Consider the following 20,569-nt stretch of genomic DNA (forward strand, 5'->3'; position numbering starts at 1 on the left):
TAAGCTTGACACATACAAGTCTCTCATGCTCCATTGTATTAGTAGCCAAAAAACCTTTGACCTTTTGACCATCACTGCACCGCGCCTCATGCCATATAAGTTAGCTGCTCTCTCCACCTCTGCGTCTCCCCCTCCGCCATGGTCCCCGTCAACACCAAGTCCTCCTCCACCCAGAGAACCTCCTCCTTCCTTGCTCACTCCACAAACCGCTCCGTATGCTTCCTCGCCATCACCTTCATCACCCTCCTCCTCCTCCTCTTCCTCCTCCAGATCGAAACCCTCAAGTCCTCCCTTTCCTCCTCTTCCTTCTCCTGGCCTTCCTTCCAGTTGCACATGGACGAGTCCCCATGTCATGATGCCACGGCGGAGCTCAACCGCACTCGTTCCATACTCCGCGACTTGGTCACCTTCCTCCCACTCAAGGATGTAAGGGTCTCCGAGAATCCGAGATCAGGCCGCACTTGGTTCATGAGCTCCATGAATGATACATTCGAGGCCGACGACGACGCCCAGCACCTTTACTTCCCGTCGCAGGCGTCAAACGGGCGGCTGCTATGCCTCTCGGCCCGCGACGTTTCCGATGGAGCCAAGAACTCGTATGCATTAGCATGGCGCGAGGCACTCCCACGCGACGCCACGCTCCTTCCCGGACTAACCTTCATCTCCGACACCTACTACGATCACGGCAACCTGTGGCATGGGATATCGGCCATCACGCCATTCGTGTCGTGGTACCAGCGGAAGCAGTGCGCGGCTCCCGACCGCTGGGTGCTGTTCCACCGGGGCGAGCTCAGGACTCGAATGGGCGGATGGGTGCAGGCCGTGGCGGAGGCGGCGATCGGAGAGGTGAGGATCGAGGACTTCAAGGAGTACGGCGACAGACCGTCCTGTTTCGAGCAGGCGGCGGTGTTCAGATACGAGGGGGCGATGAAGAAGACGAGGAAGCGCCAGGTGTACGACATGATGCGGTGCAAGGCCAGATCTCGCTGCGGCGTCACGGCAGAAGCCGTGGGTTCCAAGGCCGCCGTTCGCATGACGTTACTGCTTCGACCGGGGTCGAGGTCGTTCAAGAACGAGTCGGCGGTGATCCGTATCTTCGAGAGGGAGTGCGAGAAGGTGGATGGGTGCACCGTCAAGGTCGCATGGAGCAACAAAATGACGTTCTGCGATCAGGTAATCAAACAGAGTTTTCCTTTCCTCCTTCCGATCTCCAAATGCATCACAGAGTTGTGTGATCACCGATGCAGGTGAAGCTAATGAGCGAGACGGACGTCGTGGCTTCTCCCCACGGAGCGCAGCTGGCGAACTTGTTTCTGATGGACAGGAACAGCAGCATCATGGAGTTCTACCCCAGGGGGTGGCGGGAACGCGCCGGAGCGGGGCAGTACGTCTTCCGTTGGATGGCCGACGGGGCCGGGATGCGGCACAGGGGATCGTGGTGGGATCCCCAAGGCGAGGAATGCGAGAGTACCGATAAGACCCCCTGCATCCCCTTGTACAAGAACAGACAGATTGGGCACGATGAGGTCTACTTCGCCGGCTGGGCCGCTAAAGTTCTGGCTGAGGCGAAGGAGCACAAGTTGAAGGAGGCATCCTACGGCAGCAGAAGCTCGGAGGTCGGATCGACTCCCTGTCCCTGTAGTTAACCCAGGTTGTGTTAGGAGTTCCTCGATTCAACACCAACTGTAATCGAGAGAGACGGATTGAGGGGAGAGACGAATAGGGTAAGGAAATAATGGCAGTAACAGTGGGATGTTACTATATAGGGATTTTAGATTACTTTTGGGGAATTGGATTTCTTTCTTCTTCTTCTTTTCTGCTCCTTTTGTTTCTTCTTCTGCTTTCAGTCTCAATTTCTGTGTTCGTTCTCGTGAAATGAATCCGATAGATTTCCTTTTCCCTGTAAAAGAATGTATTTCCAATTATTATGGTTATTCCAAGCCAACTGAAATATCTGCAATACAATTGACTCTAACATAAGTCAAACCTGAGATATATATATCATTGACTCTTTCGGGCTTAGATCCTTGTGTGTCTTCCACCTTTTGTTACCGACACAAGAATTGCTCGGATTCATGTGCTTTGGGCCTAATCACCGTGTGACAATTCATAGGCTGTGTTTAAATTGTCATTCACTAAAGCAATACATAGATCTAGAGATTATTCCAAAATCCAATTGAAACAACAATGTAGATCCATACGAGGGTAATCAAACACTTACACCACCCATTTTAACATGCAAAGTATAATCCAAGTCAACTGCCTCAGTAGATACAAGAGCTGGAAGATCAACAGACATGGATAAACACAATTCCTATGAAGCTCAGCATTGTTGTCGGAAAGCATAAGAACGAAAATGAGGATCTCGAAGCCATCATTATGATTGTGATTTGTTTATATCATGCAAAACTTCCTGCAGATGCGTCACAGCGGTGTCGTAACTAAGAAATCCCATGAACCAAAACTCATGATTGTCAGCTGAGACGATCTGAATGTATTTTTCTGCAGAATTTGCACTGTTTATTGAAGGATTAGCTGCTCTCAGCTGATGCAAGGGTATAACAACCTGCCATGTAAGGAAATTACAGGAGTTTTAGAAATTTCCGACCACAGTAAACTTCAAAACCAACACTAGGTCACCAGTTTAATGGGTGAACGGGTTAGACCACTGGATGCCAATCTAATCATTCAAAATTTTCATATACTCAATGTCACACTAGTCCATCCAAAATTTCATCAGCTTCAGTAGAAGTAGCACAAACTAGAGATCTTATATGTCCTTTGCAAAGGAATCACTATGCATACAATTTACGCTAGATTTCTCCATTTTACAATATATCAGGTAAATGAACATTTAAATGAATGAGCAACATACCAGCCTTGATTCCTATGTATCATAAATACATTAAAATGGATAACCAAAGAACATGTTGCAATAATGTGTTTAACCATTTATACATGAGCCAAACAAAGAGATTGGACCCGAGGAGACTTTATTGTATTGCATTTTAGTGAATGTTTATTACTTCAAACTTTAAGCTCCAAAAAGTGGGTAAGTATTCTTCATATATGCATGCACCAACATATTAATTGAACAAGTATCCATGTAGTCATGCATTTGCACATTAGCTTGATAATTTCTTACACAATTAATGAAAAGATTGTCGTACATTCTGGTGAACGAATTGCATACCTTATAATAGCTCCACTCAGTTCGATCTCCAACTTTATAAGGAAGAGGGTTATCACCACAAAATGCAAGTTTTGCAGAAGAGAGGTACAGAATTCCCATAATAGGACCAGCTGATGTTGACAGATAGCAGGCATAAGAGTTTCTCAGTTGCTCATCAGGAAATGAATCAAAAGTTTGCCGAAAAATCTTCTCATAACCACCTTCTGCTATAACTTTGGTACCTTGAGCAATTCTACCCATAGCGGCATCGGTAAAGCTAGGGCTTGTTTTCACTGAATAGTGAAAGAATATGACTAATTGCTAATAAGAAATAGATATAAATTCAATCACATTATAGAAGATTAATCCCTTAAAGAAAGAATGTGTCTGCAAACGGTGAACCCTACAATTCGATAAAGGGGGCACTTGATGAACAAAATAGTAGTTAGTCAATACAAGATTGAACATGTTATAGTAGTATAGTTCCTTCTCCACCTTATTAATATGACCACCACAAACCATATGTTAGTCACATGTGACCCTCTGACCAAATTATTAAGTTATTTTTCAGTAGTTTGTGAGTTTGTGTAAACTTTTACTGTATCACTATATACATATTTTATATATTTATATATTTATATATATATATATATATATATATATATATATATATATATATATATATATATAATATGTATATAGTGATACAGTAAACATTTACACAAACTCACAAACTACTGAAAAATAACTTAATAATTTAAAACAGTTGAGAAGAATCAAATTGAGAAATATTTCTTATGAGCTAATGACCAGAAACTGAATTCCTTAACTAGCACAATCTGTAATGGGAACTCTAACTAGCTAAAGCACTTACCTCAAACAGGAAAAAAAATTTGCAGCCCTTCTTGTTTTTTATTCTTTCAATACACATCCAAATTCATAGGATTATCATTTCAGTATGCATGGACATATCAGAGCTTCCTTTTAGTTGTTTCATGGAAAATAAAAATATGCCATTAATGAGATTAGTAACTAATGGATGGTACATATTACATAATATCGAGGCCCACAAAAAGTGATTGTTTTACCACATCAAGATCTTGTACAATTCATCATTTCCTTCCTACACAAGTCCCTTCTCAGACTCTTAACCATCGACGTCGATTCCCTTTCATGAAGCCACTGCCACGCTCTTATGGCCATTGTCAGGCAACAAGAAGGCTAACAATGACCTTGTCAAAGTTGAACCTCTTACCAACTATCTTAATTTGCCCTTAACATGGAGTTCAATCAATAATTTCCTGAGAAGACACCACAACTGAATTTATTGCCAAGCACATGAATTTTGTAGATAGGTGACAGGAAAACTAGCAGCCTAATCGTCCAACAATCTGAGACTGTTTATATGCATTGCGGTTGACATAGTGGAAACAGACTGCAATATTTGTAGGAAGATAATTTTCATTGAAAATTCCATCGTCACATTTTATTCAGGGTTTGACATTAAAATGTTTCGTAGATAAGTCCTTTTCCCGAACTAGAGACAAAAACTTATCGAACTCCATCACTGAAATCATTACTCTTCAAGTAAACAAAGAATCTAAGTTCCATCAATCACTATTTCTCTAATCTTCATTAAACTCTATCAAAAGTTCCATCTTCAGTTTTCTTATAATACTTCTTATCTAGTTTATGCTCTCGTTGAGAGAAAATAGACAGAAGTACCAAGAAAGCTTAATGCACGTGTACGGGTTAATGCAAATCCCTGAAGCTCCAAGAGCAAACATCAACAAAATCCATTCCATGGTCTCCAACATTTCCTAAATGTTCTTACTAAGATCAACCGATCAAGTAACAGTCTCTAACTTCAGGACGCAAAAATCTACACTGGGAAATATCATCTAAAAACAAAATTTTTAAGCGAGAATTCCTCTAAAGATGGTACTGCTTACAGTGTTGCCATGTGTTTCTTGACAGATCCTCGGCCTTCTTTGCCGTCTCCCAGACTTTCTTCCCCCAACTGCTAAGCATGTTTTTGACCGTTTCCACCGCATCTAATCACCACGAACTCCGAAATCAATCGAAATTGCGATTGCTTTCAGATTCGACAGAGGGAAAGTAAGGCGAGAATGAGAAGAAAGACAGTACTTTGGTTGTCGGTAACCGTGGGTGAGGAAGCGATGTACGGGTTGTGACCGGTCGGCACCGGGGAGGCGCCGCCATGGCCGTATCCGGCTGCGGAGGAAGGGGCCTCCCTCGTCAGATCGCTGCTCCAAGTGACGGACTTTTCCACCACCGGCGGAGGATCGGACGGCAGAGATCGGACGGAGTCGGACGGAGACGGAGGAGGACCGATGTCGGGCGATCTTCCACCACCGTCGGATCGAGGCTTGGCGGCATCATCAACGGCCGGATCCATCCCGATCACATCAGTTTGCCTCCATCGCGTGGATTGGGATCGCCCAACCGCCCGACGTCCGCTTCCTTCCTTCGAGACGCGGCTTGCGAGGTCCCTGTTGTATCCACGAATGCGGTCTGCTGCTCCTGCGGACCACGTTTAGGGCTGCCATGGGAAGTTGCCGCCTATCGAACGTTCAAATCCGCAGGGCACCGACAGAAATACGTTTAATACGCTTTTCTGACACTCCCAAAATCACCTGCTGTTTTACTGGAGGAAACGAGGGGACCCACTTGAGACTCGCGAATCCCAACCACACGCTCGTAGAAGCAACGTGTAACCAAGAAAAAAATAAAGGACGGAGCAACAATTAATACTGGGAGAGAAATGCGTCGTGAGGCGACATAACTCACGACGCATTAATTTGGGCCAACCCGATCGGACGCCGTCAAAGTGCAATAAATGCGAACTCGAGTCTGGCTTGGATCGGAGCTCGATCGCTCGAATTGGGTCATAAGTTATGGTGCGATTGGACCGTTTGTAATTGGAATCTTCTTCGGCTATTTCTTTCTTCTCGATGACAGAATCAGCTACGACCGTCTTTCTTATGGATAGGGGGGAAGGTCAAGCGTTGACTTGCAACCATTAGCTCGATCCAGTGAGATGATACACACTATCAGAGGAACATTATGAACAGCCAGTCATATGAAAGAAGGTATTGGGTCAACTTAGCACTGGATCCTTGGACTTGGATCTTGTAGCTTCTTCTGAGCCGAAGATCCAAGTCAAATTAGGGTTCATCGGGCTACAAATCCCTCTCGCCACCTTGTTGTATATTAATATTAGTAAAATACACAGTCCCAAAACTAATAACACGACCATGTTCTTGGCAGAAACTCGATGGGTTTCTGTGCAGAGCCTGTGGTTAGAATCCATGGCCATGTGTGTGACCTGCAAGAATGGCTGTCTTCCTCCCAGCGAGGAAGAAACTGGTCCATCCAACGTACCTTCTACGTGAACCAGAGCCCACAGGTTGCAGCCATCGCTTGCACACGTAGTCAAAGTCTCATCATTCTGTTTGACCTTTCTTTTGGACTCTTGTCTTAACTGGCTCTCCGAAAGTTCACGGCCTTCTTGTCTTCTTCACCTTTGCATGCACCTGCGCAGCAGTGATCCCAACCAGAGCAGGCACTCGTCCTTGCTGCGCGCATCATGACACCCAGTCGAAACTATTTGCAGCTGTTCTTTCTCTTCCTCTCTGCTAAAACAGTGCATTCCAACCCCAGCCTGCCTTGAGAATTCAATGGATCTAGCCTTCGTCAGTTGGTCTGGACTCTGTGGATGTGGTTTCAGTTTTGTGTGATGCGAATGAACGATTCATTCCCACTCATCGGATTCGAGCTGAAGCAGAAGATGAGGTGTAGTCTGACAAGGATTTTTGTTGCTCTCTCATTATTGAATCACAAAGTGATGAACACAGTAAAATTCCTCTGCTTCATTTTGCCACTGGGAATTTTCTACTAGACACTTTTTGTCTCACATGCATTTCACATCTTTCCTCCATTTCATTCTGCCACTCATAAAACATTGCTACATTCATGTTAATCACAAAAAATGAGAGGAAAAGAAAGCCTTCACTCCATCATCAAGCAGAATTAAGGAGTTTTAGTTTGAATTTTGCTAATAGTATTACTGCAGCAGCATCTTTTTCCACATCAAAGAAACAATCCTTCACCAAACAGGAAGGTTTAGCAACCTCACCAATCAAAACACCAACTTTCTAATCTTTTAAGCAGGCCTCAATTTTCAAGTCCATATTTTGCAAACAAGTTTGACAACATAAATCAGTTTGGTCTCCCATCGTAAAGAGAATCAGCTTCACCACTATGATAATCTTGCAGTTCTGATACTGCAAAACACAGAAATAAAGAGAGATCTGCTTCATTAATATGATAATACCCCAAGATTTTATTTTTGTCGAGTGGCACAGCCCGATTCGCGACGGAATCAATTGTCAAATGGTACAAACACATCATTATAATGTGAAATAACTCAGATATGAAACTATATGAAAAATGGATCTGCAGTTATTACACGCTAAGATTAGCTTGTGGCATTAATTACAATAGATATAATAGGTGCAATATGCCATGGGCTGTAAGGGATTAGATCTTAGGATGGATCTTCTAAGAGCACCTCCAATTCCAATAAGAAACACTAGAATCACCACTACATGAAGTTTTATATGTTCACTTCCCAAGGTTCATCATACTTGACTCCTCTTTTGTATCATGGAGGGAAGCAAAGTCCAGGGTCTGAGGCAGACAAGCAGTCAAACAATAGGATGGCAGACAAAAATGTACAATAAGAAAAAAAGTTCACTTAAAAATGTCAACAAATAAAACCTTCTCAAGGAAAGCTACTTCCTCCTTTTCTTCAACTCTATTCTTTTTTTTTCTTTTAATTTGGGTGGCAATTTTTGATCGCCCAAAGGATTTATCTACTAGTTTCTCACAAAATGGAGAAAAAGAACAACAACAACAACGACAACAACAAAGACACTCACAACTAGTTGCCCCCTATCTTGATCATGACACAGGTCTCCTCAGTCCTCTCAATTTCTTCCCTTGCTCCTTTTGATCTTTGCAGACTCTGGAATTTTGTTGACTTGACAAAACTTGTGGCTGCTTGATTCATTTCCAAGGCGTCGGTAAAGGACTGGACTGCCCAGTTTTATTAGATCCTCCTTTTCCATTCATCTTTTTATCATTTTGGTTTTGCCAAAATTATGACCACTATGCCCCACTAATAAACCAGACTACTTGTTGGAAAGTGTACCAGTGTCTTCAAAGCAGGTAAGCAGCGCACACAAAGTCTTCTTCATGAGATTGATGAGCTGCTTAATTTCCTCCTTTTACTAGCTGGAGAATCACCTCCACATGTTGCATGAGATCCAGCAGTTGTATCATCACTGTTATAGCTTAGGCATGCTGCATCCAACACCCCAATTGGGCTTTGTGGTAGAGAGGAAACTGATGAAATAGCAATTTTGCGTGGCCTAGACCTCACTGCCATCAAGTCTTGGATCACCTCAAAACACCTCAAGACACCTTCCTGCAAAACCAACAGTCCAATACCAGATAAGAACTTCAAGAACATCAACCGGTCGGTAATGGAACATGAAGCCAATCAAAGAAACACACAAATATGAAAGAAGAGCAAGCACTTGGGATCGGATGCACCTGCACAACATGGATACAGCATGACAAAGCCTTCTCGACTTCTACAACCTGAGTTTCCCTCAAAGCTGACAGCGCAATGGCCACAGCAACTTCGGATGGTCTGAATACTAACAAATCGGTCCCTGAATGGCATTGTCCCTTGGTCATACAACTTAATCCACCAAACCAAGTCTAACAGGGTTGAGGAAAGATGAACATGACAGCTTAAACAATGAGATGATCTATATACCTCTAGCCATGCTTAAGATGAGTTCCACGGACCGAGACACCAATATCTTGCTTGGGGGACTACCACCATTGAACTTATGAAGGAAGAAATCTACGTAAGAGAAGGGAGTCACTGCTTGCATCCTCCATTTGAGGGTGCTAAGCACCAGAAGCTCCATTCTTTGTATAGTCTTTGCTTCAAATACATATTTTGCATCGCCTACCTAGAGAAAGCAATGCACCACAGATTCAGAATAACTATATGGTCAAAGAACGCGACATGGAATTATAATTACAAAGCTTTTCTCACTTGTAAGTCCAGAGATAGAGGGACTTCGGTTTCCTCCATTTTGGCAGCCAAAGATAAGCAGGCCACAGATAATAGTTGTGTCATCCAAGCCTTTCCTTGCTGCAAATAGTATTAAATCAAGATAAGATCATTCCTTCCCACAAGAAAAAGGAATCAACTTGAACTTGAAAACCACACTTTGCAGATCCGGGTACATGCAATGCGTGCTCAAAGATCAGATTACAGGCAATGTGAGAGTTCTTACAGGAAGCTCATAGCCAGAGAGGAACCGATCCAAGTAATTTACTGCTAAATATGCACTGAGCGGACCAAAGCTGTAATGGGCATGAACCTGTTCCACAAACCATAAGACACATTGATCACAAAAGAGTTGTGGACCAAATTTTGCATCAATACATGGGAAACTTTACAAGATAGAGTAGCACAATATCCATCAACATTATCAAGTGCCAAGTAGATGGCTATTAGAAGAAATCGTTCTCCAAATCAAATCATTGAAGAATTCTACACGAGAGACAAAAGTAATATAAAGATCAGGAAGAAAGGCTCGATAAGTACACTGTTTTGTTTGAGAAGCCAACATTGCAGATTCCAAGATCCAAATGTCAATATCAGAAAGGTAATGCTATGTTGACTAAATAAAAGCCACAGAAATCCCAAATACCTTAGAAAGCTGGTACCAAAAACAAGAGTCTCATTCAACAAAGTCACCGAAGTTGACTAAGAACAGGTAGAAAAAGAAAAATAACCCCACCTTCAAGATCCAATCGATGGCATCTGTCCTGATAGCCAAGTCTAGAGCCCCGGACCGCAGCCTCTCGGCATAGTCCTCCCTCGGCATATACTCCGTTTCTCGCTCAACCAGCGACCCCAAGCGCTCATCCGAGAGAACGGGAAAGTCCATGAGGAAATCCCCGTAAAAATGGGGACTTTTCACCCCAGAAACCCAACCAAACCCACGCCCATCCTCCTCCCCATCAACATCATCGTCAAAACCCAGGACGCTACTGTTGTCCTCGGCGCAGAGGAGGATGGAGGCAGCACAGTCAAAGCTTGGAGCCATCGCTAGGGAATAGAGACACAGATTCGAATATGGGAAAGATGGTATCTTTCTTGTGGAAATAGAGCCCCTGTTCTCCTTCCTCCCCGCTTCTCCTTCAAAGGTGGCTCCTTTTCATGGAGTTCAACGTTGGCAGTCCTCAGAGGAGAAGCAAAGAGAGAGGAGGAGGAGAAGGAGGAATGGGGGGCAACTGTTGCATAGGGAGGAAAGGAGGGATTTTGTAGGGGAGAGACACAGCACCTGTTGGCATAGGGAGAGCAAATGGCAGACAGAATTATAGACAATAAGAAGGGGTATAAACAACATGGCATTAAAAAAACAATTTTTTTTTCCTCCTCTCTCTTCTTGGTCTCTACTTCTTGGGGTGATGATTGATAAAGAATGATGAAGTTATAATTGATTGGTGGGATAGGGAGATTTAAGTGTATGATGTGGTTGTACAATCACATGATTTAGAAAAGAGATATTGTGTTTCATGTCTATGCAAAATTATGATTAGGGTGGGGTCTTAACTTGCAAAGGACCATCTTTACAATTACCATCTAGGGTTCTCAATCAAGGATTTGAAGTGAAATGACAAGAAAAGCCAACTCACTCTCAATGACAAATTTCACTTTTACTCATATTTTTTATGAGAGGTGGAAGGAATTCAATGAGAAAGGATTGGTGTTGGATTCATGAGCAATGGGATTGAGGTAGGGTACAATTTAGGATAGGATTTCATGGAAGTAAAAGTTTCTTAGATGTGAATCAACCTTAATTTGCCAAACTCTTCTTACTAATACTCTAAAACCAACAAACTTATCATTCTCAAAGGTTAATATATCATGTTTTTTTTAATTTTAACCAAAGAATTATTTGAGAATTTTTATATTTTCAATTTGGTCATGAGAACTGTTTGGAAGATGATATATTTGTTCCACCTAATGCCTCCAATTGAATCAACTGAATAGATGGCATACAGATTACATGACACTATTGCACAGATTTTATAATACTTAGGGAATTCATATGATCAGTTTCCTTCCATAAACCTCAACTGGAAGTTGTATTTGTTGTATGTATAGTATAAGTTGGCTTATCATTGTGTAATATATGTCACAAAATAAAAACTTTAGTACACATTTGCTAATCTAATCCTTTAAGCATTTTATGCAGTCTTCTGTTAGATCTATCATCTTTCTCTGCTGATCCATTACTCAACATTAGACATACTGTCTACAGTGAGCACAGACCAGCCATTAATGCACCAGTTTTGATGGCCATACTACCTGTGTTCATGATAGTACCGCAACTGGGAATAAGAAATGTTTGCAGCTCGTGAACCGCAAGAGTTCACTGTAGTGTGGCCCTCTCAGATGCAGCTTGGGAACTCGATGCTCCATGAACCATTAAGCTGTGAGGGTTTGCAGGAATCACCTCATGTCAGAGTGAGAAACAACCTGGAAGACAGTCAAATCAAAGAAGTGGAATTAATAATGCCTGAGAGCAGCATCTACTTGTGATCGTGCTTCATCTGATGGAGAACGTAAATTTGCAGCTGCAATATACGTCGTCCCTCCTTCCTTTCCTTGTGCCTTTTTCTCTTCTTTCAATGCTTCTTTTTATGACCTAAAGCTACAGCCAAGTCAGGTGGGGGGGAAGGCTTTAACCATGCTGGTGGCACATGCACACAGAGTTCTATAAGCTAATATATCCCATCCACAGCTGTGGAAGCTTTTGGTCTCAGGCTTGTGGGTGAGAGAGAGAGAGCATGCACGAGTAGTGTGAAGTGTGGACTGATCCCTTTCTTTCTTGGCCTTCCTTGAGACTTCTGTTCTATTTGTTGGGTGCTGTTGTTTGCCTCAGTTTGAGATTCGAGCTCTCTGTGTGTGTACTGTTGCAGAAACAGATGCATCTACTGCCTTCCTCCTCTTTATCATGCCTTCTCTTTGACCACCTTTCATTGGCTGCTACCTACAACTATGATTCTCTCTCTCTCTCTCTCGCTCTCTCTCTGTGCATGTATGTGTCTTGCAAACGCTGCACTATTGTTTTCTGTAGACCGTCATAGTGTCATGCAACATTGGAGGAAGAAGTGGAAAAGATGAATGAAATGGATGCATAAGGATATGCTCATGAACCATTTCAAATGGTGTTCGAAATTAGTGATCATGCAGAGAAAAAAAGTACATGAATTTAGCACTCGTTTGGTAGTATTATTCGGTGGTGAAGTTTATTTGGACAAACACTGATGAATTCACCAGATGTCTTGTGAATGTAGATGATAACCTAAATAGCTAAATTAATTCCTTCTTTATCAAATCATTAGTTAATTGTCAACAATATGTATGTATGTATGTATGTATATGGGATTCCTATTGCAATAATATTATATATATATATATATATATAATTTGTTATAACATACAAATTATGTGAGTTGATTGCTGTATAATCAATCACAACAAATATACCCATCACATCCTTGTTTTTCTTGTTTCTCCTTTGGTCTTGAGATTTGATTTTATTAAATTCTTACTGAATATATTTGAAGTATATTTATATTTTTAATATAAAATAAAATCGAATTTGAGTGAATGTATTATCATAAAATATTTTGAATGTTTGGTAAATAATATATAAAAAATATATTTTAAGTATACATTGACGTGAGTGTTGCTTGGTAAAATTATATTTCAAATGTACTTTGAATATATGTAATAAATTTACCCTTTAATATTTTTAATATTGATTTAAGATAAATTTATATTTTTATTTAACCTAATAAGTAAATAAATAAAATAAAATAGATGAATGTATGTAATCCCAGAAAAATTTAAATTATCTAGAAAAATTTACATTAAGGCCAAATGTAATTTTTTTTTAAATTCATGTGCCTTGGGCAATATGTTAAATGTGTTTCTAAATGCACCTTTTATCAAATTATATATATTTGGATAAATTACTTAAAAAATCTCTTATTTAAAATTTTTTTAATTATTTTTTATAGTACATTCTTTATTTTCTAAAGGATGAAATTATCCCTAGCCTCTCTATGGCCGTATTCCTCTATCATTATCTCTTTACTCTTTGTTTAATTTTTTTTTCTATCGCCTTGATCGTCATCGCTCGTATCTCTTCTCTTTGTCTTTACTGGTATTAAGATTTGGTGGAAGAGAGGACGTATCAAGAAACAAGAGACGTTGAAAAAAATGAAGATGATAGTAATACATTCAAACGAGATAACAAGTCAAATACTAAATATAATTTAAAAAAAAATGATACTTTACAAGAATAAATAGGAAAGGGGTGCTAATCGAAAGCAAGTAAGAATAAAGATTATTTAGGAGAATTTGTCCTATATATTATATATATATATATATATATATTATAAATAAAATCGATAAATTACTTAATTAATCGAATATAAACAATGGTCATCATTGTTGGTTTACATTTGCATGAGAACTTTCGAGTATATTCAATATAATAAATCAATTAATTTATCATAGAACCTTTGAGGATGATGTGACCTCTCATAAGTTTGATGTGATGGATTTTACACATATTATTAGACCCCAAAGGTGAACATTGACACTTTTGACACTTCTCTTGGTCATATCCCATATATATATATATATATATATATATATATATATATATATATATATATATATATATATATATATATATATAACTTTGAAGGGTTCATTTGCTTAATAAGCTTAAAAGGAAAACATTGCTTTAGTACATGATGTATTTTTGTATGTGCTAACTAATTGTACTAATAAAAACTTTATTAGACCATTGCAAAATAGTTGGATGAAAACTTATCTTCATCTTTTATCTAATAATAATAATAATAATAATAATAATAATAATAACATCTAGTATGGATGTAAGAAAAAGATAAAAGAAAGAAAGGTGTAAACATGGATTATACACTTACAAATGCAAATACAGCTATTTGAAATCATAGTATGCAAAAATCTCAAAAAGAATATTACCATTCCATTCACATCATCCAACCCTACGCTCTACATCAATCCGAGATGAATCAGGAGCCGTAGATCACAGTGGTCAGATACGTACGGTGGCATGTCACGGCTGCAATTAAGCGGTCAAGATGTGGTCAAAACGAAGACAGTGGCGGATGATTAAAGAAGGGTGCCGCGTGCAGAGGCGTCCGCGAGATGCGCGTCTTCTTTATGCGCGCGGGCACACACACGGGGCCAAGTGAAAGGGGAGGGGGGAAAGCATTAGTTTCTCCCCCTCTCTTTTCCTACACAGACCTCCATGCATGGCAGTGTGCGAGACGACCACCGGCTTTGTGGTGGGTGCCAACGCACTGTCATACGCCAACTCCAAGAGAGGGGAAGAAATGTTATCCCCTGTTTCCATCTGAGTGCATGTAGGAGAAGGGTTGAGGAAGTTGTGTTCGCCATTAAGGCTGCCGCTGCTGCTGCTACTGCGAATTATAGGGGGTTAAATTAGAGTTTCATAAGTACACTTTTAGATTCTTGAAATCAGGAAAATTGAATATGTAAAATTCTATTTGAATGAACGAAATCTTTTAAAATCAAGACTTAATTATCGGATAGATATCCCGTGCATCTTGAAAGTTTTTTTCTTAATTCATAAATCATCCATAATTTTCAGTGTTTTATGATTTTTTTTTCTGTGATACGAAATATATTTGTCCTCAAATATCAAGATGGAAGATATCTTTTTCTCTCTACTAAAAAATTCAATCAGAAAATTCATATTGGCCGATTTAACACTCTAATAAATTTAGAAAGATTATTTTAAAAAAAGATTTATGTAAGATATATGAAGTATTTTACCCTTCCTAAAAACCACTTTAAACTCTCAACCTTTATAAAACGTGGGTGCTATGAAGAACATGCCCTGCACATACCTTTCCAAAAATTGTCTATCGCCTGCACTCAACCAACTCTCAATTAATTGTGCATCTATTTTAGATATGAATATATATATATATATATATATATAAAAGGTCCAAATCAAGCATGCAATGGATTTTAGGGGACCTTAGAGTTTGCATTTGAATAAATAAATAAATGTTATTGATCACATCATCCAAAACACTAGAGAACAAATCAAGGCTTTATAAACTTCAAGAGCTAGTGATCATAGAATTTTGAGTGCTATCTTTTTTCACTTGTCCTTGCCTAAAACATTGAAAGATGCACCATATTTACGCAGATCGTAGGGGCCTGATACCTCAATCCACTATAGTACTGGATATCCGAGCCGAGGCCATTGCATGTCAAAATCAGACCCTTGTATCGATCAAGGAATTCCTGAAATTGAAGTTAACAAATAGAATGGTCAATTAAAAGAAGCCACGACATACAATCTCATGGCTTACATTACTAAAAAAATCTTTTGAAAATATAATGATAGAAAGTCACAAGTGCTTGACGTGAGAAGAAGTTGAAGTCGTGTTTCAAGCAATATTATCCTTTTGATGTCAACTTATCATTTGCTTAAAACATCAATAAGGATATATATAAGTTGAAGAGAAACCAAATATGTCTTTCTCAAATAGGAGGTACAACTCATTGCTTTGGCCTAAAATTCATTCAACTCTCAAGTCAACTTGTTAAGCAGCAGCTTAGTATCACTAGCACATGATCGTACAGTGTAACTTATATGTGCTAAACTTGTAAACTGCCTTTATTTTCTCCTCACAATGTTTGTGACAATAAACAAGTTTTTGTCAGATCTGTTTTAAGTACTTCTATAAAGTTGTTTGACAAGTTTTTGTTAGTCTTAGCTGCAAGCCATCTACCCATATTGGCGTAGAAATCCACAATATGTAAATCTCATGCCAGAATTCTTCAGTACTAACCTTCCAACCTATAAACATAGTTTGATGAGCTCTTTTGTAAGTATTAATCAACAGGAAGACAAATGATTGTTAGGCTACATATCTTAACCATCAATCACATGAGATTGTAACTATATCATCCAGAACGCACAGAAAGGTGATAGTGATGGTCCAGAAACATCATAAGCTAAAATCCATTTGGTCAACAATCCCTAGAAAAATTTGGGGTCCATACGAACTATACCACTATAACAATCTACTAAGGATACCTGACTTATAGGACAAAACAAAGACCTGTATATAGGCCTAATAGGAAGAAATTCCATGGACGTTAAGACATCTATGAAGTTGTCATATAAATAAAACAATACTGCAACAAATGGGACGGTAACAATGAGTTCAAATTTGTTACACAGTGATGCATGATGAAGAATGTCAGCCAATAATATCCATTTACAGAAATCGCAGGCTGCCTGGTTAAAATCGAAAGGATGGAGTGCAGGGCAATGATCGAGACTTTTCTAAAATAGCATGAACAAACAATATTCTTTAAACTTTTAACCAACTGGGTCCAATGAAAATTAAAAGGGTTTAAGTCCAAAAGCAATCAGAGTTGTGTTTGTATAATTTGGGCCTGCATTCAGCAAGTAATTGGGCCTTTGCATAGTCATTGATTCACTTTCCATCTTGAAGAGGTTTCGGGCTTGACTCCTTGTATATGTGGTACCTAAGTATCCTACCTGGGTAATAACCTTCATTTAGCATCAGTTCTTTTGTAGCAGATCCAGGTAGCAGGGAGAAGCATATATCTATTTCCAATCATCTTACTGCCTATGGTTTGATCCAGGAAAAAAGAATGATAACATAAAGAACTATAAGAGAGGAAAACAGATTTTAAGGGAAGAATAGCAAAGTAACTTCTTTATTCAACCACGTTTGTGTTTCTTCAACCAGAGCCACAGTTTGCTCATGCAAGATCTTCATTACAAAAATAAAAGGAACTTGAAAAAGAACCACCATCATCCCTCAACTCCTCCCAAATAAAGCCAACCACCATAAATTTTTAAAATTAAAGTTCTAAAATACTTCAGCATATGCTATGGGTAAATTTGAAGTAGCCAAAAGCAAGAAGGAAACTGCATGCTGAAATTACTTGCAAGTTCTACAACATATCGATATAACGGGACCCGACCAAAACTGCTAAACTTAAACTAAACCAAACTGATACATACAACTTGCAGAATGCAAGTTGTCAACATGGTAAGGCAAATGGAATTCCAACTTGAGCCAAAGAAGTGAACCTTTGCTCATCAAGGTTCTTTCTTACAGATACATGCAGTCAATGTAAGAACTCAAGATGCAGTTTAACTATGGAACTTCAGTAATTTAAAATTAAGAGAAACAAGCTTTACTATCTATTAGACACCTTAAATGATTATACAGGATATAAGTAAAAAATATGCTTACTATGACATTGTAGTCTTGGATACCATGAAATCCTTTCCTGTCATACTGCATCTCTTGTTAGGATAACTTAAAACTGTTCAAATAAAATATGTGGTAAAAAACAGTATAAGATTACCTGAATATAGATGAGCAATTTTGAGTGAGACGAAAGAGAACAGTAATTAAAACTGAACACGTTGGCATTTAAGGTGTCGTTGGAGTTGCACGCAGGCCAGAATCTAGAAAATGGTATCCCATCAATGTATGGTATAACAGAGATTAAAAGAAAAAAGTCAACAACTGCAATTATCCAAAAAGTGGAATACAAACCCAAATGAGTAGAAGACCAGTAGATCAATTGTCCGCAATTAATATTAAATAAAAAAAGACTTACTTTCTCTTTTTACTCCATAATTAAGGAAACCTAATTTATAGAATTGCATTTGAAGGTACTGCAATTGCAATGACTCATTACAAGCTCAAGCTAAAACTCTGGCCAAACTTACAAGCCGACTGGCTCATTGATAAGTTTTATTCACATCCTATTAGTTCTTGCCAATGGCAGAATTCGTCAACTGAGAAGCCTGTGGTCTTATATACTGGCAGGAGAAAAAAAATCTTTAAGCACATCAAATAGGTCAATTGAAGAGAGAACTAGTTAAAGTAGTTTGCTGGAGTCTATGGGAGTCAAAAGGATGACTAAGCTCTAATTGATATTTGCAAAATGTTATAGCAGAAGGAAATAAATTGTTCAAAAACTTCAAATAACTTCTCGGATGCAGAGTTTTCACCTACCTCATTAGAGAAAATCAGGGAAAATCCTAAGAAACTAAACAATGCATTCAGCAATCAACATAATCACAGATTCCATGCTTGAGATGCATGGGTGAATGAACTGGCAGGAGAACCTCTTCAGTTGTTAGTACATGGCTGAAGATCGGCAATTGGCATTGACAGTCAAGGTACATAGAGCAGATCCATGACTTGATATTTATCCATTTTCACAATGAAAATAAATATTGCTTTCATTAGCAACTCTTCCAATCAAAGGAACACATTTTTGACTTTGTGGTATCGAACAGATTGCAAACTTTTCTATTCCAAGACAACTAGACAAGCTGATTATTGCCAGAAAAAAATGGGAAAGGAATCAAATGTGAAAACATACAAGATTATTTAAATACGTGATAATCTAAAGTAAGAGAAACCTTCCTTCCACGACAGTTGGCCAAAAAGAAATGCATCATCCACATGTGATGAAAGATATAAAATATGAACAGTTGAAAACCAACCCTTGTATGCCTCATTCATATCTTGGAATCTCGTAGTAGCATTGTTTCCCTTTTCTTATCAGGATGCCATTTCTGCAGAATGTAAACCAAGGACAACAAAATTTATTCTCCATGTAAAAATATGAGGTGTTACATCAGATCGAATGCTGATCTAAGAAATTTTCATGTCAAAGATCCAACAAAAGGCAGCTAAGTTTTATGACACAGTCACTAGCTAGTTTGTGTTTAGGTAGCAAAAGTTACATTGGATGATATTTAAATTAATTATACATTAAATCATTTAAGAAAAAGGAAATACAGAGATAAATACTAACCAATGCTAGACGTATGAAGTTAGACCGAATGGCCTCCTCAGTGGCATCATAATCAACTTCCAGAATTTTGTAGTAGTCCTAATAATGACATGATAATTGATATGGAATGTCATGGATCTTAGTTCCTCAAACAGACAAAAGTAACGTTTCTTTCATATATATGGCAAAACACAGAAAACAGAAGAATTAGTTTTACCAAAACTACAGCGAGCTATATTGCTCTTAATTCAAAAGTGCCCGTTTAAAACATTTCATATGTTTTTCCTCGAGTTTCAGAGTTAAGGATCAAATTAATCAGATAAAGTTATTAGACCTCAATCTCCAATAGCATAAAGTTCAATAAAATTCATATGAAGCACATTTACAACGTAATGCACAGATGTCAGTTACTGATTACGGGTCTAGATCACAGAGCTGTTCCCATTTAAAACATATTTCTGATTGCGCTGCACTTTATCAACATGACCAACCTTAATAGTTGAAGAAAATATAAGAAAAATCACATTCTTTTTCATTTTCAAACCAATTCGAAACATAAAGAGAACACGCAAGCGCCAAAATCCAGATATCACGGCTCAGGGTTCGAAGATGAGGAGCTTGTATCAGGGAGAGAGAAGAATACGAAGATCGGATCATCAGTAACGACTTAAACCCTAAACCAAAGGAGAGGAATTGTTTTGCTCTCATCAGGTTGGAGCATTTATTTACCTTTGGTCTGGATAGGAGCGAGAGGAAGCCGAAAGGAGAATAGAAGTCTTGTCCTTCTTCTTCTTCGTCCTCCAAAGCTGCATAGGCTTCTCGATCGTCTTCTTCGTCCCACCACATGTCTCTTCCGGCTTGCTCTTTGAGTCGACTGCTGCCAAGAACAGGGGCGGCTCGGTGCGAGCCAGGGAAGTTCCGAGAATTGTTTAAGCTCTGCGGCAAGTAAAAGGAATCCTTCTTGCTATTTCATTCTTAAATTATTTTTTTATATCAAACCCATTCAATTGTGAATTATATATATATATATATATATATATATATATATATATAATCTCTCATTTTAAGAATCTTTTACTTGGGTTGAACCGGTTAGGATCCGACCCGAAATATAACTCCCCACGTGATCCATTCACGATTGCGACTGTCCAATGGGCTCCTGCCACGTATCGCTGTAGGCGAACGTCCACCGAGGATTCAAATCGCTCTTCTGCAATAAGACAAAGACAGCGGCCAGCGGGCTCCACCTCCCACTTGTGCGAGCCCTTTCGATCGTCCTCAGCACGTGCAGACAGAGCCTATTCCATCACCGT

The 20,569-nt window shown here is 39.2% G+C and overlaps 3 protein-coding genes and 1 long non-coding RNA gene across 5 annotated transcripts; 1 reads left to right on the forward strand and 3 right to left on the reverse strand.

The window, feature by feature from the left end:
• LOC103998148 (uncharacterized) lies at positions 1-1,753 on the forward strand. Its single transcript, XM_009419541.3, has 2 exons — positions 1-1,173; positions 1,248-1,753. The coding sequence occupies exons 1-2, from the start codon at positions 139-141 to the stop codon at positions 1,644-1,646; spliced, it is 1,434 nt and encodes a 477-aa protein (XP_009417816.2). The 5' UTR covers positions 1-138; the 3' UTR covers positions 1,647-1,753.
• Positions 1,754-2,136: 383 nt separating this feature from the next.
• On the reverse strand, positions 2,137-5,674 carry LOC135593132 (GLABRA2 expression modulator-like). The gene is made up of 4 exons (XM_065082960.1): positions 5,321-5,674; positions 5,125-5,226; positions 3,194-3,465; positions 2,137-2,566 (listed from the first exon to the last, which is right to left on the reverse strand). Exons 1-4 carry the CDS (start codon positions 5,589-5,591, stop codon positions 2,378-2,380), a joined length of 834 nt encoding a protein of 277 aa, XP_064939032.1. The 5' UTR covers positions 5,592-5,674; the 3' UTR covers positions 2,137-2,377.
• A 2,256-nt stretch (positions 5,675-7,930) lies between these two features.
• On the reverse strand, positions 7,931-10,711 carry LOC103997976 (cyclin-D4-1). The gene is made up of 6 exons (XM_009419332.3): positions 10,084-10,711; positions 9,574-9,660; positions 9,330-9,428; positions 9,042-9,243; positions 8,813-8,934; positions 7,931-8,684 (listed from the first exon to the last, which is right to left on the reverse strand). The coding sequence occupies exons 1-6, from the start codon at positions 10,390-10,392 to the stop codon at positions 8,451-8,453; spliced, it is 1,053 nt and encodes a 350-aa protein (XP_009417607.2). The 5' UTR covers positions 10,393-10,711; the 3' UTR covers positions 7,931-8,450.
• Positions 10,712-15,435: 4,724 nt separating this feature from the next.
• LOC135593134 (uncharacterized) lies at positions 15,436-20,206 on the reverse strand. 2 transcript variants are annotated; one of them, XR_010479414.1, is made up of 6 exons: positions 19,986-20,206; positions 19,278-19,355; positions 18,964-19,035; positions 17,808-17,910; positions 17,693-17,737; positions 15,436-15,695 (listed from the first exon to the last, which is right to left on the reverse strand). It is a non-coding gene; the product is annotated as an uncharacterized LOC135593134 (long non-coding RNA). The 2 variants fall into 2 exon arrangements; XR_010479413.1 differs by having other exon boundaries at positions 17,693-17,910.
• Between the last annotated feature and the right edge of the window lie 363 nt (positions 20,207-20,569).

Source organism: Musa acuminata, chromosome BXJ1-9 (assembly GCF_036884655.1).
Source record: "Musa acuminata AAA Group cultivar baxijiao chromosome BXJ1-9, Cavendish_Baxijiao_AAA, whole genome shotgun sequence".
NCBI lineage: Eukaryota > Viridiplantae > Streptophyta > Magnoliopsida > Zingiberales > Musaceae > Musa > Musa acuminata.